We start from the raw sequence: 27,171 nt of genomic DNA on the forward strand, positions 1-27,171 counted from the left end.
TAGCCTGCTCTGGGGTGTGTGAGGGAACAGAAGGGTGAGTGCTTGCCTCCAGCTGGAACATTTGCTGTCTGATTTCTGTCTGACCGCAGGGGCTGGGGCAGACCAGAGGAGAACGAGGGTTAGGTTAGTGAGAGCACTCCTATTTTGGCAGCTGATAGGATCCAAGAGGGTCCCCATTAGTGATGGCACCACATGTCTAGTCTTTGTCCCCAGGGTACAGAGCCCAGAAGGAGTAGATCCTGCAAATTCTCTCCTCAGTGGCTGCAGTGAGGGCACAGGTTTGAGTCCTGGCTTCTTTTTCTTTTCTTTTTTTTTAATTTTAGAGAGGAGAGAGAGACAGAGAGGGAGAAAGAGAGGAGAGACAGAGAGTGAAGGTGGGGAGGAGCTGGAAGCATCAACTTCCATATGTGCCTTGACCAGGCAAGCCCAGGGTTTCGAACTGGTGACCTCAGCATTTCCAGGTCGACGCTTTATCCACTGCGCCACCACAGGTCAGACGAGTCCTGGCTTCTTTTAACTAGGCTGCCTTGGGCAGGTTACTGAACTGGTGAAATGAGGATGTGGACAAACTTTTCAGGGGCTGCTACAAAGGCTATTCATGTAGATGGAGCAAGAGGGTAAGAGCAATGCCCACAGACATCTGCTCAGTGAATGTTAGCTGTTGTTATAACAGGGCCTGGGGGGCACCCACGGCATGGCCTGTGCAATTTTGCTTCCTGTCTCCACCCTGAAGAGGGCCTGAAGGGGTTGTGGACTTCAGTGATCTTGAAGGCTCCCACTATCCTCCTTGGAATTCAAGACAAAATTCCTCTCGTTATTAAACAGCAAAGAAGACAGGTATCCACCCCCGCATTCCCGAAACACCTTTATTGCACTAAAAACAGCATTTATAAACAGACACACTTAGGGAGGGTGTCTTAAAGGTTTACCCACAGTCAACTTTGAACACAAATATATGAGAGTGCAGGGGAATATAAAAATGGGGGCTCTAGAGGGAAAGTAAGGGAAGGGAGAGGTCAGGGTCAGAGAGATGGGGAAGAGTGTGAGCTCTGAGCCTATAACTCCATGCAGGGCCTTCTGTCACCTCCTCAGTTCACACGCCTGGCCCTGATGGTCCCCAGGTTCCAGAGTGAAGGGGGGCCCTATGAAGGCAGGAACGGGAGCACAAAGGAGCAGGCACAGGACAGAGGCCAGAGGGGGCACAGAAAGGGACCCCAACTCCAAGGGCCCTTCCATCTCAATCTGCAGGGTGCACTGGTGCTTTCCCAGCCCTGGAGGAAATGTTTTCACCTCTCCCCTGGTGGGGCTTGGAAACCTAGAGTCAGGAGGGACAATGTTTGAACAGGGAGGGACACTCCCAGGACCCCAATGGGCTGCCCTAGTATTATACATCCATGCCCAGTGGGCAGCCCAGGAGAGGTAAAGGGGCTGAGCTGGCCTGGCCTCACTGGCCCTACTTCAAACTGTACCATTTGTTTCATTGATTTGGAAAACCTCCATAAACATCATTCAACGACCCACATGCTGACACAACAAGCAAATCCATGCAGCCACTTAGCAGCATAAAAAGCCACAACCAGCCTTTGTCCCTCTGTCCCACTCACGCTAACCAAAACTATTACACATGTGGAGTAAAAGTCACAACCATCAGTCACTGAGCACCACCCCTGGTGTCCAGCTGCCAAGGGGCAGAATGGCAGCTTGGGAGGGATGGGGGCTGGGGGCTGGGGGCTGGGGGCCAGGGGCTGCTCTCTGCATGTATTCTAAGCAGCCCTTCTACAGGAGGGAGGCTCCAGATGCCCCAGCAGGGCTGGGGGTCCCAAGCAAGTGCAATGGACCACTCAGGCAGGCCTGTGCCCAAAAAGAAAGCAGAGAAGGTGTTGGAGGAAAACGTCTCATGGGAGGATTGTCTGCTCCAGGGACAGAAAGGAGCCCTTACTCCCACTTTCATCTTCTGGGACTTCCAGCGGCAAGAGCTCCACAGCACTGCTGCCTCCATGGGGCACTGTTGGCAGAACCCTGGACCTGACACTGCTTTTGGGGGGGGGGAGGGCATCTGGAGGGCCTGGAGGAGGATAACATTCATGCAGCACAGGAAAAGATTCAGCTCAGCCTCAGGACTGGAGACCTCTAGGTCTGTGATCCACCTCGGCCACTTCCTAGCACAGGTGCCGAGCCCCCTGAGAACCCCTTTCCAGAACTCTGAAAGGGGTCTGAGAACACGTCCAGGGGCATGGAACTTGGAACACGGGAGCAGGGAGGCAGGGTGGGGAGATGCTCAGCCCTGGCAAATAGCTTTCTCTTCCCTAGCAGCCCCCTCTCTTCCTCCTGCAGAGAATTTAATACATAAAAAAAGTATCTCAATCACCATTCAGCAACCCAGGAAAGCCCTGGCTACAGCTGCAGTGTCAGGGCCCAGCCCAGCCTTAGTTTAAACCCACCTCCCCCTCCTGGCCCCTGGCCCAGCTAACTGGCCTCCTGCCCATCAGAATCTGAGTGGGAAGAAGAGGTGGGGGTTCCCCTGGGCACCTGCAGGACGGATGGAGGGTGGGCAGCAAGGGGCCTTTACAAGAAGGGGAGCAGGGAGGTCAGAGGCAGCTCCTTCTCCCCCAGCAGCGTGTCCCGCTTGAGGCTGCTACCCTTGTTGACCACCTTGATCCTGAGGGCCAGTTTTCGGACACTGGCCGGCCCCAGGCCATCAAAAAAGAAGTCCTCATTGAAGATGGGGTGGCGGCTGTTCTTAATTATGGTGCTGCGCTGCTTCTGGAGCTTTCCGGGCACCAGGCATAGGCCGACGCAGCAGTTGATGCTTCGGGCATCGCATAGGTGGTCGTAGAGGCCCTCGGCGGCCAGCAGCCGCACGCGCAGGCGAGCCTGAGCCGCCTCGTACTCGGCCAGCAGCCGCACGCTGCCCCGCGTGCCCATGCGCACCGCGTGCTCCGCGCGGGGCACCGGGCCCGGCTCGGCGCCTGGCTCTGGGGCGGCCCTCCGAGTCGGGCGGCGGCGCCGGGCCCCAGGGCTGGTGTCCGGCGTGCTGTCGTCGGCGGACAGGGAGCCATGGCGGCCTACGGAGTGCTTGAGCTGGCTCACCTTGGCCTGGCTGTCCTGGGCGAAGCCTTTGAGCAGCGACACGGAGCGTGAGAGCAGAGGAGACCCAAACGGGGAGGACTCCGCCGAGGACCCCGTGTCACTCTCCCCACCGCTGAAGTAGCGACCGGGGCTCGTGAGGGCGCCGCCAGCCTCCTTGGACGCCCCCCCGCCCCCGTTGGCCTTGACGCCCCCCCTGCGGCGCCGCGCCCCCGGGGAGCCCACCTGGGCCAGGGCCCCGTGCTCGCTGTGGAACAGGGACTCCTTGCGCCGGGTGTGGGGGCTCTCGGCCAGCGTGGCGAAGCCGTAGGACGTCTGCGCCTTGGGCACGGAGGGCAGGGACATGGCGCTCTGCGCCTGGGGGTCCGAGTTGGTGGCGGCCCCCTCAGCCGGCCAGTCCTCGGCGCTCTCGATCTGGATCACGTGCCGGGAGGCCGCCTTCAGCAGGCTCTTCCTCTCGGCCGCCAGCTTGGCGGGCAGCCGGGGGCTGCGGGGGGCTCGGCGGGGCGAAGCCGAGGCCAGAGTCGGCTCCGCCGCGGGGCCCAGCTCGGCCTGCGCCTCGGGCTCCGCGGGGCCGGCCGGCAGCTTAGGGGGGATAAAGAAGTCGGGGATCTTGTCCGGCGTGAGCACGTTGCTGTACAGGGGCCCCTTGGCGGCCTTGTCCCCCGCGTCGCCGCCAGCGGCCCCGTTCTCCCCGGACCCCCGCAGCCGCTCCAGGAACCACATGTTGGTTTTCTTCATGGGGGCGGCAGGCAGCAGGCCAGGAGGGGGCTGCCGGGTCTGGGAAGAGAAGCGGGGTCAGGAGCTGCAGGCCCGCGTACGCTGGGCAGCGGAAGGAGGGGCTCCTGGCGCCTGTCCGGGGGCCCTGGCCAGTGCCCGGGCCGGGAGGGCCCAGACGGGGCGGGTGGGCCTGGCCCCGCTCTCACCTCTGCAGGGTCGTGCGGAACTTCCACGCACCCAAGCAAAGCCGAGGGAGGTGGGGGGTGCTCTGGCTCTAGGCAAGCTCCCAGGGGAGAGCGGCCCCTCTCCCACTCCCACCTCCACTTTGAGGATCTCAAAGCGCTTTTTAAAGGGCTTCACGCTCTGTCTACAGGGACAACACCCCAGGTGTGGGTGGGCCCCCAGGCGTCTCTGCTGCGGGCCCCCTCCCCTCAGGCTCCCACCCACCTGTGGCTTCTCCCCGGGCTCTAGGCAAGCGGGGTGGGGAAGGGAGAAGCGAGGAGTCGAGAGCCCCGCCGCGCAGCCGGCCGGCCCCTCCCCTCCGCCGCCCCCACCCCCGCGAACTCAGCTCGGGTGGGGGTGGGGTCCAGCAGCCCCCGCGGAAGGTCCGGCAGCCCCTACACTCACCTGCCCGCGTGGGTGGGCCGAGGCTGAGGCTGTCCCACGAACTCGCGGGGGTCCCGGCGCCAAGGCTCGAGGGCTGGGGCAGGGGGCGGTGGGGACGCAGCCACAGCTTCCACAAGGGCGGCGGCAGCGGCGCAGTCGGACTCATTCACCGGCCGCGGCGGGAAACCGCCCAGCCCGGCCGCGGCGCCGCCGTATTCTCCCTAGTACCGCCGCCTCTCCCGCCCCCGCCCCGGCCTCGCGGCACACCCCCACGCCACCCCTGAGCCGGTCTCAGCAGGAGCCTCAAGGGACCCAGGGGGCTGCCGAGGGTAGATGAGCCGGAAGCAGGTGGTCGCGGTTGCTGATGACCAACCCTAGAGCTGGATGGAGCCGGCGAATGGGGCTGGGGGAAGCAGGAACCACAAGCCTCTGCCTCAATTCATTGGGAGTGGGACGCAGACCCATACTTGCTGCAGGCCATTTCTCTGGTGACCAGGTTTCCTGACTTACAATGACGAATAAAACAATAGCAGTAATAATAGCTGCAGCTGAATTTACCACTGAGTGCTTTCTCGGTGCCAACCTCTAACGTCCTTCCCCAGCACTTCTCCCTCCACTCCATTTGCAGGAAGAAAGGTGAGGGTTTTCTTCTAGAAGAAAGGACCCAGCATCTAAGCCCTGCTCCTCCTAGTGAATGGGCATTGCTCAGTGCGTTCACCCCAGAAGCCAGGGAGCAGGCTGCTCCTCCATTTCACAGACAAATGCTTATTGAGCACCTACCTACTGGATGATGGACTGTGGGGATACAGCTGTGACCAAGGGATGTAGCCCACTTAGTGATGTATCCCAGGGGAGCGGTGCGGACAGAGAAGTACACAGGTGAATAAAAATTATAACAGGAAAATGTGATTTGAGGAGAGAGGGGAAAGCACCAACCATTGTGCCGTCTATAGATGGAGAAACCCAGGCAATCTCAATCCTGGCGGCTCCTAAGATCTCATGGTCCCTCTGGGATCACACCATGTGCCTTGTGATCTGCTAGCCCCAACCCCCCTGCTTTCTCACTCTTTGACCTCCCTCTCAGCTTCAGTTTCCCCTTCTGGAACCTCAGGCTGATCAGACCTAAGTCCAGTGTCAGTTTGTGAGGAACCAGCAAGATAATATGGCCAGATGGAGGCCCCACCCCTCTAACACATCCATTGTACCGATAGTAAGACGGGGTTTAGAGTCCTGTTGTCCACATAGGGAAAGCAAGGCTAAGAGAGGGCCATGACTCCAAGAGATCTGTCTCAGCTTTGCTCACCCAGCAAACGCAGAGCCTCAATTTGTGCTGGAACAATATGGGGATGGCCCATCTGCCAGGGGAGACAGGTACCAATGAATGCATCACCTCACCACTGCCTGGGCCAGCCCCTGTGTCACAGCCTGACAGAGTTCTCTGAACCCTGACTTCAGCTACCATGAAGAATGCTCTAGAGCAATTATTTGGTTGATTCCATTGCCTTTGCTGGGCCTGGAGCTGTGGTCAGAAGGGTTGTTGCGGTCTTAGCCCTGCAGTATCCCCAAGATGCTAGAGTCTTTAATGAAAACCTGCAAGTCAAATGGATGGCCCACAGGAAGGATGAATCCTGAACAGTGCTCCTTCCTGTAGGGGGTGCCTGAGGGGCTTCAGCCACCTTCCTCCACTGCCTGGACAAGGACAGTGGGGCCCAAGAAGGGGAAGTGACTGCCTAGGGTCTGCAAGGAGTGGTAGTGTCAGGCTGACCTGGAAATTAGGGGCTTCAATCCCCACTTACCCTTGCCCAGTTGGGTTGGGAGAGGAGGCAGTGAGTTTATTCTGTGCTGGTTCCTGTGCTAAGCAACTTAGACACTAATCTGGAGCTACTCAATTAGTGTTCAAATCCTGGTACCAACACTTCCTGCTTTGTGACTTCTGGCAAATATCCAAACCTCTTTGCCTCTGTCCTTGGTGATCTGTGGGCATCACAGCATCAGAGTTACTGCTTACAAAGCGCTTAGAACAGGGCCTAAAAATGTGTAGTATAAGTGTTGGTCATCATTTCACAAAAGCTTTTACTGGTGAGGAAGGAGACTCAGACAGGGGGAGGCCTTGCCAGGCCTCTAAGTGAACCTCAGAACCTTGACCCCACCACAGCCTGGCTCAGCTAGAAGCCTCATCCCTATTGCCCAACCCATCACTTTGGGGAGCTGGGAAAACTGACGTCCAAAGGGGAAAAGTGCCTGGGGGTAGGTCCCAAATACATGCCTTGTGGCTGCCACAGAGGCCCCCCTGGAAGGGGCGGGGGCAGGCAGGCCACTGGCTCTGGCTCCAAACATGAACCTCTCCAAGTCAACAAAACCTTCTGCTTCCTCTGCAGAGCCCTGTGGCTGACAGGTGTGGCAGCCCTGCCCCAAGACTCCATCAAAACCTGCCCTGTAGCCTCCCTGGAATCAAGAGATAAGAAAGCTGCAGGCTTCAGGCCGAAGCTGGGGAGGGCGCCCAGACATTCTCCACCAGCCTTACCCGCCCTAAGTCGTGCCACTTCATGCCGGGTGGCCTCAGTCCTCACCCTCCCCCCCACCCCCAGGGACACACTATGTGGGAAGGAGAAAGTGGCAGGTCTCAGAGAAGGTACAGCAGCTATGTAGTGTGTCCCAGGATTCAAGCCTGAGTCATAAGCTGCCCCCTGTGGCATCCAGCAGACAGGCTTGGAGGACACACAGGGAGGTGGCTCACAGACAAAGAGCCTAAGATTCCAGCTCCAGGCCTCAGGAGCCACCTTGTGCACATGTAGCTCAGGGCTCTGAACTGTCATTTCCTTTGGGAGAGGGGAGGAAAGACATGTATGCAAGCTCTCAAGAGGGACCCAGACCCAACAGTGCATGGGGATAGGAGGATGGGGAGGGGGTGCATCATCTTCATTTTCCAGATAAGGAAATTGAAGCATGGGGTAATAATGCCTGTCTGCAAAGTGCCCAGTTCAGGAAAGGGAAACAACTGGTCCAAGGCTGCAGGATTTGTACCAGTATCTCTATTCCCTGCAACGCCAGAGGGCAGGGAGCATTTGCTGACGGAATAACTGCATGTAGAATGGGCTGGAGACAGTGTGGGAATCCAGCTGGAGCCAGGCTCCCAGCTCCTGTCACCATGGGGGCTCCCTAGACTTGGCTTTCCTGGGCCCGAGAGCAGGATGGAGAAGGTAATGAGATTCAAACCCCAGCTCTGCCACCTCTCAGTGTTGTGGCCTTGGGAAGCCATCTCACCCCTCTGAGCCTCTGTTTCCCCATCTTTAAAGCAGAAAGAATTTCAGCACACTGAGTTTGTGCAGTTCTTATTTTGTGCTTAGAGAGGTGAGATTTTGAAGGATTGGGTACCAGGTCTTGGAGAACCTTGGGCTGTGAATGAATAAAGTGCATTTAGACCCTTCTCTGGCCTAGAAATCTCTGGAACCTGACACTTCTTGACACTCATTGGTCCAGCCCCCAGTCCATTCTCTCAGCTGCCCCCATTCCTATCCTATCTCCAATAGTGTATTTCCCACTTGGGAATCTTATCACCTCAGTGCTGAAAAGGTCCTTAGCAGCTCTCTCCCTGGCACCCAGCTTCACTTCTGTTGTGTCCACTCCACAGCCCCCTGATTTCACCTCCAGCCACTGGCCATCCTTCCGCCCCTGAATATGCTGCATTCCACGTATCTCAGGTCCCTTGCACATGATGCTACCCCTGCCCAGACTCTGTCCTACTCATCTTCCAGAGCAAAGCCCTGTATCATTCCCACAGAGAGAAGTCTCCAGGATTTCCTGGGATCTCTGAGCTCCAAGACTCTGCTTTTTATTTAATATATATATTTTTATTCATATTTTTTTTAGAGAGAGAAGCGGGGGGAAGAGCAGGAAGTATTAAGGCACCATATGTGCCTTAACCAGATAAGCCCGGGGTTTTGACCTGGCGACCTCAGCATTCCAGGTCAGCACTTTGTCCACTGCGCCACCACAGGCCAGGCCAAGACTCTGCTTTTCATAGTTTTCATTAGACGCTCTGTGGTGATTTGCTGATTAGTGTCCTTTGTTAATTCCATGAAGACAGGTCTGTCTTGGTCACTGTTGCATACCCTTCGCTCTTAACTCCTGGCAAATAAGCGAAGTTAAATTCTGGCAATTAAAGGATCTTAGGCCTGACATGTAATGGTGCACTGGATGGGGTGTGGGCCTGGAATGCTGAAGTTGCTAGTTCGAGGCCCCAGGGCTTGCCCAGTCAAGGCATATACAAGAAGCAATGAGTTGATGCTTTCCACTCCTCTCCCCCTACCCCACCTTTTTCTCTCTCTTTCTAAAATCAATAAATAAAATCTTTTTTTAAAAAGGATCTTAGGATGCAGGGTGTGGATGGATGTATGGAAAAAGAACGAATGGATGAATTGGTGGCTCTTGGTCTCCATGTCTCTAAAGTAAGAGTCTCCTTCTGACTCTATCTTTTTTTTTTTTTTTTACAGAGAGAGAGAGAGTCAGTGAGAGGGATATATAGGGACAGGACAGACAGGAATGAAGAGAGATGAGAGGCATCAATCATCAGTTTTTCGTTGCGACACCTTAGTTGTTCATTGATTGCTTTCTCATATGTGGGCCTTCAGCAGACAGAGTAACCCCTTGCTCGAGCCAGGGACCTTGGGTCCAAGCTGGTGAGCTTTTGCTCAAACCAGATGAGCCCGCACTCAAGCTGGCAACCTCGGGGTTTTGAACCTGGGTCCTCCGCATCCCAGTCCGATGCTCTACCCACTGTGCCACCACCTGGTCAGGCCTGACTCTATCTTTTGATTGTACCAAACTTACTTAGGAGCAGAGCAGAGTGGCTTTTACTCCCCACACCCTTACTAGGTCCTCCAGGTCTGCCGACTACAAGGAAAACACAACCCCTCCCCACACACCTGGACCCTGGGTAGAAATGTAGCCTCGATGGGGTTTGGGGAGCATTGGGGACATCTTTGGGAGGGATGCCTCCCAGAGGGAGAAATTAGAGGAAGGTCCTGAGTGTGAAGGTCTCCCTGGGAAGGAGTCTCAGAATCCATGTGCAGGAAGTTCTGGAGGATAGAAGTAAGGGCGCTAGAGGAAGAAGCCAGGGATCAGGGAGAACTAGGGGCTTTGAGGGCAACAGAGGCATCTCAAGAAAACAGGGAGGAAAGAAGTTGAGACCCCTGAGGGATAAGGCCATGTTTAGGGGCAAGTTAGAGGCAACATGAAAAAACAAGGAGCTTTTGTCAGCTATATGGGATATGTCAAGGCAGAGGTTTGTAGCATTTAGGAGATAAACTGTTTCCAAAGAGAAATTGGGGTGTATTTAATAGAGGAGTTGGCTACATTCAACTGAGGAGTTTGGGTACACTTTGTCTCTAAAAATAGAGGTGCCTGAGAGATATTAGGGGATTCTGGGAGAGCAGACCACCCCCCCAGACACAGGTCCCCCAAAAGGGGCACACCCACAGGCAGCTCCCTTCTATCCATCTCCAGGCCTTGGCCCCCCACCTTCTCCATCCCCAAGAGGCAAAATCTGGTGTCACCTGGCTTTCCACGGGGGTAACTGACTGCAGTCCCCCAACCCAAGAGGACCCATTAATGTGCGGTGGGATCACACCCCTCATGGTCATTCCCAGGTTTAATTACAAACAGATTCCAAATGTCCAGCCCAGGCCAATGTCCCAAGGCTGCTCACCACTTCAACATCAGCATGTGTCCTGGTCTGAGGACCCAAAACACCTCAATTCTCCCTCAAAAACTGTGCACCAATTTTTCAGGTAAAAACACTGAGCCTAGCCAGGGCAGGACTCCAGCTCCATGCCAGGGGCCTGAGAACTTTTCCCTTTCAGGGAGATGAACTGAAGTCCGGCTAGGAAAAGAGTCAGTACCTGTCTGCCCCACCAGGATCTATCTCAGGCTTCATCAGGATGGGAGGGCTTCTTTTTGATACATTTTTGTTAAAGGCGAGAAATGGTTCTGTCTTTGGTATGTACACTCTCACTCCAGGCAAATGGGAGGCAGGGAGCGCCGTGGGAGAGAGAGGGATCTTGGGCCCCCATCTCCTGGCATGGTTGACCTGGCCCAGCCAAGAATGGGCTGGAGAAGGGAGATTCAAGGCCCAGAGGAAGGAGAGACAGCGGCGGTTCGGCCTGACCAGGGTCCAGAGAAAGGCTGTAAGGCCACAACAGGAATGTCTGGGGAACAGGGACAGGAGCCAGGGGTGAGAACCATCACCTGGAGAAGAAAGCAGAGAAGTAAAAGGTCAGCTGAGACAGCAACCAGAGACCTGGGTTCAAGTGTCAGGTGCTCCACTGCAATAAAGTGACCCAGCAAGGAGCCTCAGGCCCAGAGGGCCTGGTTCAAGTCTCAGCTCTACCATGTCCTTGCTGTGTGACCTAGGGTGGTGTCTTAACTTCTCTGTGCTGTTTCATCTGTAAAATGAGGACGCCAATAATAGCGCCTCTCTCAGAACCTCGTGGGAGCCAGTGGAGATGTGGGAAGGAGGTTAGCAAAGTCCTTGAACACAGCAATGGCTACATTATCAACTACTAAAACTTCTAATAGTGTTATTTCTCAGGTCACAAACAATTTTAAAGACAGAAGGAAAGCAAGTCGTACCCTGGCATGTGCAAACACACAGCCCCAGAGCACTGCAGAACACTTCAGATGTTCCATTGGACCACCCTCAACCCCTGAAGCCCTTCCCCAGACTGGAAACCCCAGCCCTGCCAGTAGCCAGGCCTGTCTGGGACAGGGAGGAGGTTGGCGCTAAGTGGGGGAAGAGGCAGGAAGGAGATCTTTGTCATGAAGACAGGAGAGCAGCCTAACCTGGCCCAGAAGCTTCTCTTGTTCAGCCCTTGAGGAAATTTTACAGCCCCCTTCCCCTGCTGTTCCTCCCTCCCTGAGCCCAGGCCCCAGCTCCCAGACCCTGGAATCCCCACATCCTGTCTCTCCCTCCTCCACAAAACTGCTCATAACACTCTGTCCTCTGTACCCCAGCCCAGCCATGTCCTTTCCTGCCTGGACCACCCACAACTTCACTCCAGAGCCTTCCTCTCTCAGCTGTACCTGCCTGCCCCTCCCCCACTCAAAACCCTCCCGGGTCTCCCCAGCACCAAAATCGAAAGAAAGGCCAAAGGTAAAACTTCTCATCTCACCCACCCCACCTGACACACCAGCCCCCTGGGACCCAGGCCACATTGGTCCCTCCTCCTAGATAGCCAAATGCTGCCTCTTCCTGGAGATTTTTATCAAACCAATTAAACAGAGTCACCATAACAACTCAGCCATTCCACTACTAGGTATAGAAATTTCATTTCCAAGGGCAATGAAAAAACCCACACAAAAACCTGTACACACATGTTCACACTGACTAAAAACTAGAAACACCCAAGTGCCCATCAATAGATAAATGGGTAAACAACATGGCCCATCCACACAATGGAATATTACTCAGCTATGAAAAGTAATGAAGCACTGACACTCTACAATGTGGATGAACCTAGAAAACATGATGCTCAGTGAGAAGCCAGACACAAAAGGCCACACAGTATGTGCGATTCCATTTATGTGAAGTATCCAGAACAGGTAACTCCACAGAGACAGGAAGTGAGTTTTAGTGGTACCAGGGGCTGAGGAGGAGTGGAGAATGACTGTTAAGAGGGACAAGGCTTCTTCTCCTTGGGGTGACAAAATGTTCTGAATTAGACAGGGGAATGTCACAACTTTGTGAATATACTAAAAATTATTAAGGTAAATTGTGTGGTATGAGGCCCTGGCTGGGTAACTTAGTTGCTTAGAGCATTGTCCCAACACACCAAGATTGTGGGTTCAATCCCCAGTTAGGGCACATGCAAGAACCAACCAGTGAATGCATAAACAAGTGGAACAACAAACTGATGTCTCTCTCTCTCAAATAAATAAATAAAATGAGAAGAAGTATAGAAAATAGGCGACTGCTGGAAGCCAGCAGGGCCCCTACACACCTGGCTCAGGGCTCCCGCTTGACCACACCACGCAGGTGCAGCTCGCTCTCAGCAGCCACAATGGGCTGCCCATTCTGCAGGTGATAGTCGATCAGGTGGCTGATGCTCTCAAACAGCACATCCTTCGTCCGCACCTGTGGGGCCAAAGGCCTCGGCATCAGCACCACCAGCAGTTTGTCAGAGAGCAAACTTGGGCAAGCTCCAGACGTGGAGCTTGAATTGGGATCTGCATTTTCACAAGCCTCCCAGTGGTTCTGACTGATGTACACTCAAGCATAAGAATCACTGGATCCAAGACTTACAGATTTGGCCTCAGAATTCCAGAACTAGGTATAGAGGCAGGCTCCAGACCACCAGGATTCTGGGGGCATATGCCCTATTGGGTTCAATAGTGCCCCCCCCAAAAAAATATGTTCATGTTCTAATCCCTGGAACCTGTGAATGGGAATTTATTTGGAAAAAGCATCTTTGCAGATGTGATTAAGTGAATGGTCTTGAGATGAGTTCATCCTGTATTACCTAGGTATCCCCAAATCCAGTGACGTGTGTCCTTATAAAAAGAGAACTTGGACAGAGACACAAGGACAATGCATGAGAAGATGGGCCAGCGATTGGAGTGAGGTGTCAACAGGCCAGGGGACAGTAAGTCCTACTGGTGACCATGAGAAGCTGGGAGTGGGCCTGAAACAGACTGTCCCTCAAAGCCTCAGAAGGAACCAGCCCTGCCTACACCTTGATTTCAGACTTTTGGCCTCCAGAGCTGAGAGAGAATAAATATTTTTGTCTTAAGACACCCATTTTGTGGTCATTTGGTAGGGCATCCCCAGAGGCAGATTTAACGGCGGGCTCATCACGCACGTGCCCTGGGCCTCAACTTCTGAAGGGTCCCACAAACCCCCAACTTTACACTTTTTTTTAATGACACCAAGTTTGGTTTCATATGTGCAATTTTAATATTGATAGTACATAATATTTGTTATTTATTTTAAAATATGGTTAACATGTATTTTTACTTTCCCTATCTCTCTCTCTCTCTTTTTTTTTTTTTTTTTTTTTTTTTGTATTTTTCCGAAGCTGGAAACGGGGAGGCAGTCAGACAGACTCCCGCATGCGCCCAACCAGGATCCACCCGGCACGCCCACCAGGGGGCGATGCTCTGCCCATCTGGGGCTTTGCTCTGTCGCGACCAGAGCCACTCTAGCGCCTGGGGCAGAGGCCAAGGAGCCATCCCCAGCGCCCGGGCCATCCAATGGAGCCTCAGCTGCGGGAGGGGAAGAGAGAGACAGAGAGGAAGGAGCGGGGAAGGGGTGGAGAAGCAGATGGGCACTTCTCCTGTGTGCCCTGGCCGGGAATCGAACCTGGGACTCCTGCACGCCAGGCCAACGCTCTACCGCTGAGCCAACCGGCCAGGGCCTGTATCTCTCTTTTTTAAGGGGCCCAATATTTTCTTCTGTGCCCAGGTCCTCAACCAATCTTAATCCGCCTCTGGGCATCCCCAAGAAATGAATACACTCCTGAAATCTCAGAGACAGATCTGAAAAGCAGAATCACCAAATCCAAAATCTATTTGCATCTTTAGAATGAGATAATCTAAGCATCACTTTGTGCTAGATCTGGATAAAACACAAGAGACCCTCTGGCCCCCCAGCCACACATTTTATGGGTGATGCTGGGCTCATGGGGTACTTGTCACCTGGACAACAGACTTCAATGTACATTTCTAGGCGCAGCCATACAACCACCTTCCACCTGAGTATGCCCCATACAAAGAGCAAAGCATTCGCATTTCCAAGGATTCTGCTGGTTGGGTAAGAACAGTTGGTAAACTCTAAGGCTTTTAACACCCACAGCACCTTCTCACTTGGGAAATAACCTGTAATGCCCAAGGCCCTTGGATGCTGGAAAATATTTTACAAACCCTGGAACTGCTTGTAAATTGGAAAATGTTTTGTAAAGCTTAAAATGCTTTAGGCACTGCAGAAGACCAAAGCTCATTGACTCAAAGCAGCTGTTAGATTCATCACCATTTCAAATACCATGGTTGGGGAGAGGGATGGGGAGACTCCCAATTAAAGAATGATGCTATTCAAAGATGAACTGATGGGTGAAAAAATAACCTGGACCTCAGTGATGTCAAAATGAGAGTTAAGAAAAGTGTGTATCAGAGGGCTGAAGCTTTCAGTAACTTGCAGACCTTAAGACCCTTGTAAACTGAAATCTGCTTTGAGAACTCTAAAATAAATTAGAAACAGAAAATGTCATATTTATCAAAGAGATTATTATTTATCATATATATTACTGATAATAGAATGTGAAAAAAGTGCATCTTACAACTGTTGAAATATGATATTTTCTAAACCCTGAAAGGCCTTGAAATTGGAAAAAGTTTATGTATTCCCAATAATGCCTTTTAGACTGGGAGATACTTTGTAAACCCAAAATTCTTCTTAACCTGGAAAATAGTTTGTAATTCTAACGTACCTGGTAAACTGAACAGAATCTGTCATTTTAAAGGGTTTTGTAATCCGGAAAATACTTCATTAAATTTAGAGGGCACTAAGAAGATGGGCCCCCTAAGCCCTGAGCACAGCGCAGGTGCCTAGTCTACGCCGGTACTAGACGCCAGCCCCTCCCGCGGCCAACCCCGCGCCCCCACCCCCAACCTTGGCCCGGCTCCCAGACCCTGCGGGTACGGTGCCCACCAACCAGAACACAGATCCCAAACCCAGCTCGGCCACACCCTTCTAGGACCCGCCCCCAGACATGACCCCGCCGACCCTCGACCCGCCCCTCCTACCCGTAGCCCTGTCCTTGTCCCCGCCCCACATCCACCTTACCACGCCCTCAGGGTCCACCAGTAGCAGGTGTTTCGGCTGCCCCGCGTGCATTCCTGTGAGGACGTACTGCCCGGGGTTGGTGACGCTGTCGCGCACGAGGAAGTCCCCGTCGGCTCGCAGCAATTTTTCCGCCGCCCGACGGCTCATCTGGCCGTGGTACCAAGGTTCCAGACGCAGCTGCTCTTCTGTGGGGGCGATGGGGGCCCTACGGGTGGGAGGGCTGGGCCACTGATCCTCCAAGGGCACAGGGGCTGCTGCACCTGCTGCCACGGAGCACTCATGCAGCCTCAGGGCATCCTCGAAGGGTCCTGCGGGGGGAAACGAGGAGCGGGAGGCAGGGGGTGGGCAGCTGCCTCCTGTTGGAAAGGAAGGGGTCTGGACAAGAGGAAGGACCTGGGTAACACTGATTGAGCACATACTGTGCATCAGACCTACCACTAAGCCCACTACAGTGGGTCGTTGGCTGTGCACTGTGTGCTGGTCAAGCATGCACTGGATGTGTGTGCTGTGTACTCAGTGTGCGCTGTGTCTTCTGTATGCTGTGGGAGTATACTATGCTTGTGCTGAGTACGTTGTGTGTGCAGTGTATGTGCTGAATATGTGCTATGTGTGCACTATGTGTGTTAATGAGAACCTGGCTAGAAGCAACTCTTTCTTCATAGGGGTTGCTGGGCCCTGTGGTCACCAGAGAGGACAGCCTGCTTCACAAGGAGTTCACACCCAGCATCTCCCTTCCAATGGGAGCCACTGGGGCCATATTCTTAGTCCAGTGCCTGTTGCACAGTAGGTGCTCAATAGATTCTAGAGCATGTCATTATTGCAATGATAAGATATCCAGTTGTCATATGGCAGGGAACCAGGTTTTTCAAACGTGAAGGAAGAAATGTCCAGCTGGCTTGGGAGGTTCTCAGGGACCTCCAACTAGGGAGGTGTCCTGAGGGAAGGGGGCCACCCTGCCTGGCCAGCATGGAGCCAACACCCCCACAGTGCTGTGGAAGAGGAGGAAATTGATGTGGGAAATAAGGGCATTTTATTTTTTTTTTATTTTTATTTTTTCTGAAGCTGGAAACGGGGAGAGACAGTCAGACAGACTCCCGCATGCACCCGCCCGACTGGGATCCACCCGGCACGCCCACCAGGGGCGATGCTCTGCCCACCAGGGGGCGATGCTCTGCCCCTCCGGGGCATCGCTCTGCCACGACCAGAGCCACTCTAGCACCTGGGGCAGAGGCCAAGGAGCCATCCCCAGCACCCGGGCCATCTTTGCTCCAATGGAGCCTTGGCTGCGGGAGGGGAAGAGAGAGACAGAGAGGAAGGAGGGGGGTGGAGAAGCAAATGGGCGCTTCTCCTATGTGCCCTGGCCGGGAATCGAACCCGGGTCCCCCACACGCCAGGCCGATGCTCTACCGCTGAGCCAACCGGCCAGGGCCAATAAGGGCATTTTAGACACAAGCCTCCTCCATCAGACTGAGCCCCTCCCTCAGACCCAAATGGAAGGAAGAAACAAGATCTACAGTCAGGATGTGGATTAGGACTCCCTCATCGGACTAGGGATCCCCCAGGGAGTAGACAGTGCCTTTCCCATTAGGCTGGGATTCCCATAAGAAGGATTTGGAGCCTCCTGTCTCAGACCATGGAGTCACATGAGGATGGAGCTCATATTCTCTCCTCAGTCTGGAGAAACCCAGGGTAGGGAGGTAGGCCTCCCCCAACAGATTGAGGAGTTCCACAGAGAAGAGTCCTGGGTCTTCCCCATCATACTAGCCACTCTTTCAAGGTATGAACCTCCTTCCATCAGAATGGGGACCCCCATAGAAAGAAAGTGAGGTTACCCCCAAGAGACTGGGGAGTCCCACAGAAGGGGATGCTGAGCCTCCCTTATCAGACTGAGTCTCATAGGAAACAGACTTCCCCACCCCACCCACATCAACTTGGAAAGTCCCAAGGGGAGAAGTCGCTAAGTGAGGAGGCTGGGCCACCCCCATCATACCAGACTGAGTGCCCTCAGACTGGCTTGCCCCCACATACGCATGTCAAACAGATCCTTCTTGGGGCTGTCCTCAGGCTGCAGAGGCTCCAGGGCATCCAGACCCTGTGTGTTGACGTACAGGTGGTCCTCGTAATCTCGTGGCCCATGGGCATCTGCCTGCACATAGCCATCCCCCGGTAGGGCTGGAGAGGGCAGAAGGGATGATGAGGTCAGCTGGGGGAACCAGGGGAACACTGAGGCCCTGGGGTGCAGAGGGGGACAGGGCAGGAGCCCACCTGGGAGCCCAACCTACACCTGTCTCTCTCCAGGAAGGAAGCGTCATGCCCATTTGAGCAGCACCATCAAGGATAAAAAACCCCAAAATGCCCAATCAGGGGTGATGAGGCACCATAGGTCCACACCCAGGGAGAGGACAGCCACCCACCTGGTCTGCCCCCATCTGCTAAGGAGAAAGGTGACCCAGGAGACTAGAGTTTTCCAGTTTCAAAAGAAACCAGAAATCTCAATGAAAAAAAAATAGAAACTGTTGCTGTCAAATCTCATAAGAGCTTGTGGAGTGAATACAATCTTGCAGGTGAAAGTGAAATGATGCCGAGAGGAGAATCTGTGAAGGCAGACCGGGCACCAGTGGGGCGGGGGCCGGGGTGCCCTCATGGCCCCCAGAGTATCCTACCCTACCTGAGGGGCCCGGCTCCCAGTGCAGGCTGCGAGTGTCTCTTCGAGGAGGAGATGCTCCCTGAAATGGAAAGCGAGGTTCCTCTTGTGATGTGCAAGCCCCTTTTCCAGTGTTCCCACCCAACCCACCTAAGTCACTGAAGACATAAGTCAGATAGGAAGCTTACTTCACACCCTCAAACCCTTCCCCCAAGCCCTGGTTCTCAAACTACCAGGTGCCCACCAGGCCCCCTTTACAACCACAGCCCACCTCTGCTACAGTTTCATAGGTATCTCCACTCGGAAAGGTGATCTGCACCCTCCTACTGCCCAGCACATGTTCTTCCCTCCTTCCCTGCACTGCTTTCCTGAGCAACTCCTATTCACCCATCAGAGTCCAGTGCAAACATTGCTTCCTCAGGGAAGTCCTCCTGACCACAGACAAGTCAGTATCCCTTTTGTACATTCATGTTACTTATAAACCCTATTCACAGCCCTGACTAAATCATTGGTGTAATTATTTACTCAGCACCTGAGTATGGGAATCATATCTGAAGTAAACAGGGCAGAGCAGATCTGTGCAGTTTTGGGAAGCAGAGAAGGGTAGGGGCCACGAGAGACCCTACTCTAAGATTGAGACCTGGAGCAGAAGGAAAAGCTAAGGCCAAGGCCCAAGGAGTCAGCACTTGGGAACAGCTGCCACCATCCTTACCCCACAAGTCCACAGGGTCTGACCTGGCTGAGGGCTCCTAGGGCCTCAAGGGCACAAGGTTGTGTCAAGTTGAGCCTGGAGTCCACGAGCCCACCCAGGGGTGGCTCCTTCCCTGGGATGCTGTTGTAGTAATTGTGTTCCATGTCCTCCTCGTCCCCCCAGGCCGACTCCTCCAGCCCGGTTAGCCTGGAGACAGATAGCAAGCAGGAGGACAGGCAGAGGCCCCAGCACACAGGACAGAAAGAACAGGAACAACCAAGGGACACCAGGCCTTGGAGCTTGAGCTTTGAAGGGTGAATGGAAAAAGCCAGGCCCAAGGGTACTCTGAGCCCACCTCCTATCAGCTGAGCCTCCACCCAGGAGGTGCTTGCTGTGTGCTGTGTTTCCCTTCCCTCATCTATAAGATGGGACACAGCACTGCTACAGCAGGTCCTCAGAAAAGATGGTCTCCACTCCTTTCAACCCACTTCTGGCCTGGCCAGGCAGCCAGGACACACCAGACATGCAGCCAGGACATGACACCGGCGCTGCACCCAGGACCAGGCTACCTGCTGTGCGTTAGGGTAGAACACCCTCAGCATTTAAAACGCCTTTGCCATCTGACCCTGTGGTTGCATCTGTAGAAATTTACCCCACGGGTACTGTATTTGTTCAGGTCAGTATGGTTCCTAAGAGCAAAATGGGGAGCGACTGCTTGCTCCTCACTCAGGGACAAACCACAGATTCTGGCTCAGGCAGCAGAGCAGGACCATGCGGCCCATGGAGGCAGAGGCAGCGTCAGGTGTCCAGCAATGGCAGGTGAAGCTCCACCATGCATGTGTGACAGATATGCGAACCCATAAAAAAGGCAACAAAGGCCACCTCACCCTGGGAAAGGGCTACACGCGGCACTATGAATTATCTTATGGTGTGCTTATCTCAATTTCCAACAACTAATAGATACTTAAGTAGCTGAGAGCAGGGGTCAGCCCAGGAGCCATAAAACTTTTAAGTGGTTAAGAAAACATCCAAAGAACAATTTTGGCGACATGAAAGTTAATGAAATTCAGATTTCAGTGTCTATAAATACAGTTTTTCTGGCACACAGCCCATCCATTGCTTTAGTGCCCTCCGCAGCTGCTCCTGAAGATGACAACAAAGACAGGCGGTCTGGCCACAATGCTGAAACTATCGACTGTCTGGCCCTTTGCAGAAGTGTTGACCACTCCCTATCTACCCCAATGATGGTGATGACAGCACGTTGATTGGCTCCTGAATCCTCACCTCAGCCCAGGGAGTAAGGGTTGTTTTTATTCGGGTTTTATCGCCAAGAGAATAGGGATTCTGGCAGCTGTGATGAGCTCACAGGGAGCATAGGGGGAGGGTTGGGGGGAACAAAGTGGACCCAAGCCCAGGAGGAACAGGTGGGGACTAGTACCTTTCAGGGGGGACGACCACCTTGGGGGGACTGTGCAGGTACTGTTTGAAGCGCAGCTCGAAGGCTTGGCCCACAGTGCTGATGACGCTCTGGGCGAGGCCCTCGCAGCACTCCAGGATGTGACAGGCTGGGGGTCGTTTGTGACACAGCATCAGTGTGGCCTGGCAGCTGACACACTCTACACAGGGCCCTCCCCACCCCACCCACTGGGCCTCACCTCTCTGGTTGATGGGGTCCTTGGCAACATAAGCCACATAATCCGTCATGTCCTGGGGAGAGAAAGGATGGGTGGGAGGGGCCAGCTGGATCTGTCTAGGTCCACTGGCCAGTATTCCTGGCTGCCCACCTCCAGCAGTGCAGGAGACAGAGGAGACAAAGTCCACCTGCCCAGCCCCTTACCGTATCACCCCCTGATGCAAAGGAGATGGACTGCATGTGGTGGTTTGCGATGATCTGTGAGAAAGACACACGTGGTCACAGACTGTCCTGGGGTCAGGGACCTGAGGCTCAGGCGGGCACTAGACCAGGCCATAGGGAGGGGACTGGGAGGGCAGGGATGCACAGACACAGACACCCACAGACGCACAGTAGATGCCAGGAGCACCCCCAGTGGTGACAACTGTGGGATGCTGTGAGGGCAGCAGCTGCTCCCCACTCCAGCTCCAAAGTGGGGCCTCAGCTTGTCTCCAGGTGAAACATCACACCAAGCCCTGCACCCACCACCCCTCCAGGCTTCACCTTGTGTCAGTCCACAGAGCCTGCCGTTAGGAGGCTGAGGACAGGCCACATGGCCCTCACTTGGCTCATGGCCCTTACCTATCATGTGGCCCTTACCTGGCGTGTGGCAGGCACAGAGAGGTTGAGGCCATCTGTAGAGATGCTGATGGCGATGCTCATGCCGGCAAAGCGCAGGTTGCTCTTGCCCAGGATGGAGGCCAATGCCTTGTTGGGGGCCTGGGGTAGGGGGGCAAAGTCCACAGGGTGGGGGTCTGTGCGGGTAGAGGGCCACAGGGTGGGGGTGCCTGGTGGGGAGCAGAGAGCAGCACAGGGCTTCAGGGCAGTGGACCCAGGCTCTGGGTGGGTCCTGCAGAGGACCAGGCTCTAACTGAGAAGGGTCCTAGGGCGGCCATGGTGTCCCCACCAGCCCCGCTCAGAGACCACAAGCCCCTCACCAACCTTCTTCTTCCAGGAGCCTCGGACTCCAGGCACAGCCTCATGGAGCCGATTGATGGCCTCCCTGTGGGGGGATGGGAAAGGGGCTTAGAGAGCTTGGAAGAGAGGGGTCTGAGAAGGAGCAGGAGCTCAAAGAAGGGTGGGGGTCAGAGGGCAATGGGCTGAGAAAGGGATGTAGTGGACCCTGAGATGGAAAGAGACTCAGAGGAAGGAGGAGACAAGAAGGGGAGGGATGCTGGGGTACCTGGGATGAGGAGGAAGGGATGGAGGCATGGAAGGGGGGACTCTCAGGCAGCTAGCAGATACCACCGCCACCTGTTTCCTTCTGTGGGTATCAGATTCTGTGAGGCCAACACAGGCCCTGAACTTAGACCCCAACTTTTATGTGGCCACAGGCATTGACAAAATAACCTTTGCTCAAGGCAGAGCCAATGAAACCAGCTTTCTGGATCCCTGGTCCCATCTCCCGTTCCACAGCCCAGTCTGAAAGGCTCACCTGGTCACCTGGGTGCGAGTGTTGAAGTCCAGGGAGCGCATGGAGCGTAGGACCTCAATGCAGCCCATGTACTAAGGGAAGAAAGAATGGGGTGAGTGAATGAGGCCCACAGAACCAACAGAGGAGGCCAGCTGGGACTGACAAAGGAGCTCTTCGCCCTCCTATCCTGCACCTACTGGGTTTGAGTCCTTCCCTCTGTTCTTGACAATGTCAAGAACTGGTAGCCTCAGGGTCTTTGCACCTCCTGTCTCCCTGCTGTTCCTACCCCCACCTATTTTCAGGCTGATTCTTCCCCATCTCCAGATTCAGCATCACCTCCTCAGAGCAGGCTTCCCTGACTCTCTATAAGTTGTTCCACAGAGCTGGTTTATTCCTTCAGGCTCATTTAAATGTCTGTTTATTCTCTTTCTGTCCCACTAGAATGCAAGCCCAAGAGGACCAGGATGTGATCATTTGCCCATTTCTGCATTACAGAGTCTAGCACAGAGCCTGCAAGAGACAGGATAAAGATCATACAGCCCTTGAAACCCAAAGCACTATCTATGATCCTTTACAGGAAAAGTGAGTGGACATCTGCCTAGACCACCATTGCCACAGAAAGGTAATTTAGAATCTCCATGATACCATATTGAGGGACAGAGGAGATAGAAACAGCCAACAGAGTTCCTGGGCAGCTTCTACTGCCACCAAAGTGGGGGAACAAGGACCAGAAGATGGCCATAATCATCCTTCCAAATTGTAGTCTGCTGGGAGAGCAACTGATACAATTGGAGAGCCAGGTAGCAGCATCTGTCACGTGATCCCATTATACGAAATGTCCAGGACAGGCAAATCCACAGACACAGAGAATGGGTTCACAGTTTCCAGGGGTTGGGGTGGGGAATGATGGGGGTAACTACTCATGGGGACAGGGCTTCCTGTTGGGGTAATGGAATGTTCTGGAACTAGATAGTAGTGGTGATTGCACAACCTTGTGAATGCACAAAATGCCACTAAATTGTACACTTTAGGATGACTAGTTATATTTATGATAGAGCCTGACCTGTGGTGGTGCAGTGGATAAAGCATCGACCTGGAATGCTGAGGTCACCAGTTCAAAACCCTGAGTTTGCCCAGTCAAGGCACATATGGGACTTGATGCTTCCTGCTCCTCCCCTCTTCTCTCTCTCTCTCTCTCTCTCCTCTCTAAAATGAATAAATAAAATCTTATAAATTTATGATGTAATTTTACCTCAATTTTTAAGGTAAACTATGGTGATGAGAGCTTGAATAGTGGAGTGCTGTGGGCAGTGCTAGCCAGGTGGGCACTAGGCAGCTGTTCAGCTCAGGGTGGGTGCCATGCACCTGAGACTTTCTTACACACTGTACTATATGTATGTTGTGCCTCAATTTTAAAGTCTGATCAAGAAAAAAAGTACATCCTACAGATACTTATTAGTTATAAAGGAAACAGATGGTAACTTTACCAGGGAGAAATGTCCCCTTAACCAATGTATTAGTTTCCTGGGTCTGCTGTAACAAAGGACCACAAACTGGATAGCTTAAAACAACAGAGATGCATTTTCTCTAGTTCTGGAGGCTAGAACTCCAAAGTCAAGGTATTGGCTAGCCCGCGTTCCAACTGAAGGCTCCAAGGAGGGCCATTCCTTGTGTCCTCCAGCTTCCAGTGGTGATGACCGGTAATCCTTGGCTTGCAGGCACATCAGTCCAGTGTTTGCCTCCGTCCTGATATGACCTTCTCCCCGTATGTCTGTGTACAAATTTCCTTCTTTTTATAAGGACACCAGTCCTATGAGATTCAGGGTCCCTAATATAGGATGATCCCACTCTCCCCAAGTGATGACAGTTTCCGGCATGCGTATTGAGCTACACTGGCACCCCAGCCTCCCAATTCAATGCACAGAGGAAACAGAGCATGCTTCTGTGCTAACTGCCCCAAATGCACAATCTGAACCCAAGCATGAGCAAACACCAGTCAGACACGACCTGAAGGACAGCATGCAAGACAACTGGTGTGCGCTGTTCAGAAGCTGGGGCATCCTTGGCATTTCTCACATTGACACCAGACAATCTGTCCAAATTTCCCTCTTCTTATAAGAACACCTGTCATTCCATAGAGCCGTTCCACTCTAGGTTGACCTCATTTTAACTTGATTACATCTACAAAGACCTTATTTCCAAATAAGGCCACATTTCCAGGTTCAATGGACATCAATCTGGTGGGGGTGGGGTGGGGGAAGGACACAATTTCACCCAGTACTGGAGGAAAAAACTTTGTAAAGGCAGCAAAAGCACAACTAAATGCAAACATATCAACTTCCACAGTGCTGACAGCAAAAAGTCAGCAGAGATGTGAATTCTGCTGGATAGTCAGTGACATTCTGGAATACCTGATAATTTTCGTACATGTAAAGATGAACTGTGGGTGTGCAGGAGGACAGCTAGCTCGGGAGACTGTGTGGAAGCATTGAACAGAGTGTCTTGCCCTGGCAGCTTACTTCCTAGTGGTTACACCAAAACTACACACAAGGATAGATAAATTGCGCCTAGAGAATGTAACATTTTAACAGTTATAGGTGCAGGTGCACAGACGATCCATTCGTCCACTTTTTCCGTATATTTGAAAAGTTCATAATAAAAAACCCGGGATAAAGAACCGTTTCTTTACACCACATTCGAGGGCACCAAGTCTCACATTGAAACCTTAGGTCTGGCTGGGCAGCGCCCCTTTGCAAATACCCCTGCCCCGCGCGCCCCACCTCAAGCCAAGGTCTCATTAGGTTCCGATATTGTGAGCTTTTAATGGGGATCTGGGTAGCAGGGTACCCCCACCCTGGTCCCCGCTCTCCAGGCTCTCCAGCTCAACCGGATTGGGGTTGGGGAGGTGGATGCTGAACCTGCGCATGCGTGTCCCCCACCCACCTGCAGCCCTCTCCCCGCCTCTCGCCACGTGACGCCTAGGGAACCCTGACCCTAGTGCCTAGAGGCTGGGGGCGCCCAGCGGAGCTCGGGTTGGAGATGAGGGTCCGGAGTGGTGGGGAGAGAAGGAAGGATGGAGAAGAGACACCTGGCAGTAACGGTCCAGGGTGTCCGAGAGAAAGAAGTGGGGGAGGGGAGCCCAAGTGTCCAGGTCGGCGGATCCGAGGATGGCATCCCAGTGGTCCTGGCCGGCGCACTCACCCGAACGATGTAGGAGACCCCGGGCCCCAAGACCCTGGCGTCTGGGTGTAGCCAGCCATGCGCCGGCTTGTGAATGAAGCTGCCTTTGCGGATCCACTCGTCGGTGGCGGCATCTGGGGGCCCTGCAGTCCCCCGTGCGCCCCGCGACCCCCGCGTCCCCGCAGTCCGGCAGCGGCTGAGAGCTGGCAGGGGGCAGGGCGCGGCGCAGCGCGGTTCGCAGGCGCCCAGGACTGCGGCCGCCAGTGCAGGGACGCTGGCCGGGCCAGCCGGCTCTGGCTGGGGATCGGCGCCCCCCGTGGTCCCCGTACCCCCCGCAGCCCGCGCCGCCGCCGGGCCGCGGCCCAGGAAGCCGGCCGGAGCAGCGAACTTCCACTGCGGCATGCGCGGCAGTAGCGCGCAGAAGGTGGTGGGCGCCTCGGGCTCCGGGGGTGCAGGAGGCGCGGGGGGCGCGCGCCCGCCCGGACCCTGTGTCATGGCCGCGGCCGCCGGACGGAGCCCGACCGGGCGCTGAGCCTGGCGTGGAGGAGGCCCTCTCTCTCCCTCCCGCTCCCTCCCCGCCCCCGGCCCGGTGATGTCATCCGCCCGGCCCAGCGCGCAGCCGCGGGGGGCTGCGCCCTTGGGACCCCGGCCCTGGGCGTCCTGGAGCCTGGTCAGGTAGCTGGGGAAACTGAGGCCCGCCGAGGGCATGGCATTGACTCGGATGGGGCAGCCAGGGAGGGAGGTGGTTCCAACCCAAGACCAGGGCATGGATCTCCTACTTCGCCCCTCACCCGTCGATCAAATTCCTAGAAGGACAGAAGTGTCAGAGACTTAGAAATCACCTTCCTCCCTCCCTTTTTGACTGTTGAGAAAACTGAGGCCTGGAGGAAAGCGGAGGCACAATCAGAGCCCCAATCCCACGGTCAGCCCCCTCCATTCCCACTGTTCCAGCCGGAAGGTACTTTAAAATAGGCCCTAATGGAGAAACTGAGACCCAGAGAGGGAAAATGGTGTGCCTGAATTCACACTGCAGAGACTTGGACCCAGAAGTCCCAGGCTCGGCTGGCTGGGTCGTAGGAGGGTGGGGGGAACCGTGAGCGAAGCTTAGCACCTACTCTGCTGCCCATCCCTGGGCCTCAGTTTCCCAGTCCTGTCGGACAACAACCTGAGCCCTTGGGCCTCAGACTCCAAGGCCTGCCCGCCCACCGGCCCTAGCGTCTTCGTCCACACCCAGGCCTCAAGGGTTGATTCGTTCTACACCGGGGAACTGGATGTCACAGTCACCCCAGGACCCAGCTTCCTGGTCCGTCTCGGCCGATCCTCCTCCCCCTCCAGCCCCACCCCGGGCAGGGCTAACTGCTGGGAAACAAAAGGAGGAGGCCGGGACGCGCTAGCAGGTGAGGAAAGGGTTTGGGAACCGGATCGATAAATCAGAGATGAGATCACAGCCCGGCGGCCGCGTACTGGGAGGAGGCGGCGATGGGGGTGGGGGAGGGGCCAGGATTGGCTGGCACCGGGTGGGGCGTGGGGGGTTGGTGGTGATGCTGCAAGACGCTATGTGTGTCACGCTGCAGTCGCCATTCTGCATCCACCGGGTCTTGGGTGAGTGAGTGCAGAGGGCGTGGCCTTTGGGTCTAGGGAGGGCGGGGAGTAAGGTGTGCCTGTGCCGGGGTTGGGAGCGCCATCTAGACTTCTGTGTGCTATGTGTCTCTATTGTGGTTTACATACTTGTGGACTGTGTGAGGGTCGGGTTGTGTGTATATTGTGTGCAGATGTGAACATGTGTGTGCATGTGAAGAGGGGTTCTAGGTTCCCCCAGGTATATTATTAGGGATCCATGTGCATTTCAAGGTGGGTGTGTAGGGTCCTGTTGTGTGTCCAGGTGTGTGTAAGGGTCTTGGTATGTATTCAAATGTGAGTGTAGGGGCCAGCTGTGTGTCCATGCATGTGTGTAGCAGTCTTTTGTGTGTGTGTGTGTGTGTGTGTAGCGGTCTTCATGTGTGTCCAAGGGATGTGTATTCAACTTTGGCATCCTCAGGCTGGGGAAAAGACAGAACTAGAGAGAGCTAACACCCATCCTAGGCACCCTCTGGGTCCTCCCTGAGGTGTTGCCCCTGAGAAATGCAATGGCAGTCTTTCCCTTCCAAGTTCCTGAGTTAGGGTCTCTCTGGGTCAGAGGTTTTTCAGGGCCAGGTATCATCACACAAGAGAGCATAGTCACACGACATCATCCATGTGTTTCCTTCCCATCCCTAAGAAAGAATGGCAAGAACAGAGCCCAATGGCCAGAATTCAAATTCTGGCATCAGACAAACACTGGGGC

At 54.5% G+C, this 27,171-nt stretch overlaps 2 protein-coding genes across 3 annotated transcripts; both read right to left on the reverse strand.

Annotated features, from left to right (window-relative positions):
• Positions 1–861: 861 nt before the first annotated feature.
• Positions 862–4,549, reverse strand: C2CD4C (C2 calcium dependent domain containing 4C). 2 transcript variants are annotated; one of them, XM_066341566.1, is made up of 2 exons: positions 4,435–4,549; positions 862–3,867 (listed from the first exon to the last, which is right to left on the reverse strand). In XM_066341566.1, the coding sequence occupies exon 2, from the start codon at positions 3,826–3,828 to the stop codon at positions 2,566–2,568; it is 1,263 nt and encodes a 420-aa protein (XP_066197663.1). In that variant the 5' UTR covers positions 3,829–3,867; positions 4,435–4,549; the 3' UTR covers positions 862–2,565. The 2 variants fall into 2 exon arrangements, with proteins under 2 accessions (XP_066197663.1, XP_066197672.1); XM_066341575.1 differs by lacking the exon at positions 4,435–4,549 and adding an exon at positions 4,255–4,304.
• Positions 4,550–10,376: 5,827 nt separating this feature from the next.
• Positions 10,377–25,381, reverse strand: SHC2 (SHC adaptor protein 2). The gene is made up of 13 exons (XM_066341583.1): positions 24,870–25,381; positions 21,690–21,760; positions 21,197–21,257; positions 20,855–20,974; positions 20,420–20,473; positions 20,238–20,289; positions 20,021–20,147; positions 18,627–18,789; positions 17,916–17,973; positions 17,276–17,419; positions 15,248–15,555; positions 12,411–12,544; positions 10,377–10,659 (listed from the first exon to the last, which is right to left on the reverse strand). Exons 1-12 carry the CDS (start codon positions 25,341–25,343, stop codon positions 12,416–12,418), a joined length of 1,761 nt encoding a protein of 586 aa, XP_066197680.1. The 5' UTR covers positions 25,344–25,381; the 3' UTR covers positions 10,377–10,659; positions 12,411–12,415.
• Between the last annotated feature and the right edge of the window lie 1,790 nt (positions 25,382–27,171).

Source organism: Saccopteryx leptura, chromosome 1 (assembly GCF_036850995.1).
Source record: "Saccopteryx leptura isolate mSacLep1 chromosome 1, mSacLep1_pri_phased_curated, whole genome shotgun sequence".
NCBI classification, from domain to species: domain Eukaryota; kingdom Metazoa; phylum Chordata; class Mammalia; order Chiroptera; family Emballonuridae; genus Saccopteryx; species Saccopteryx leptura.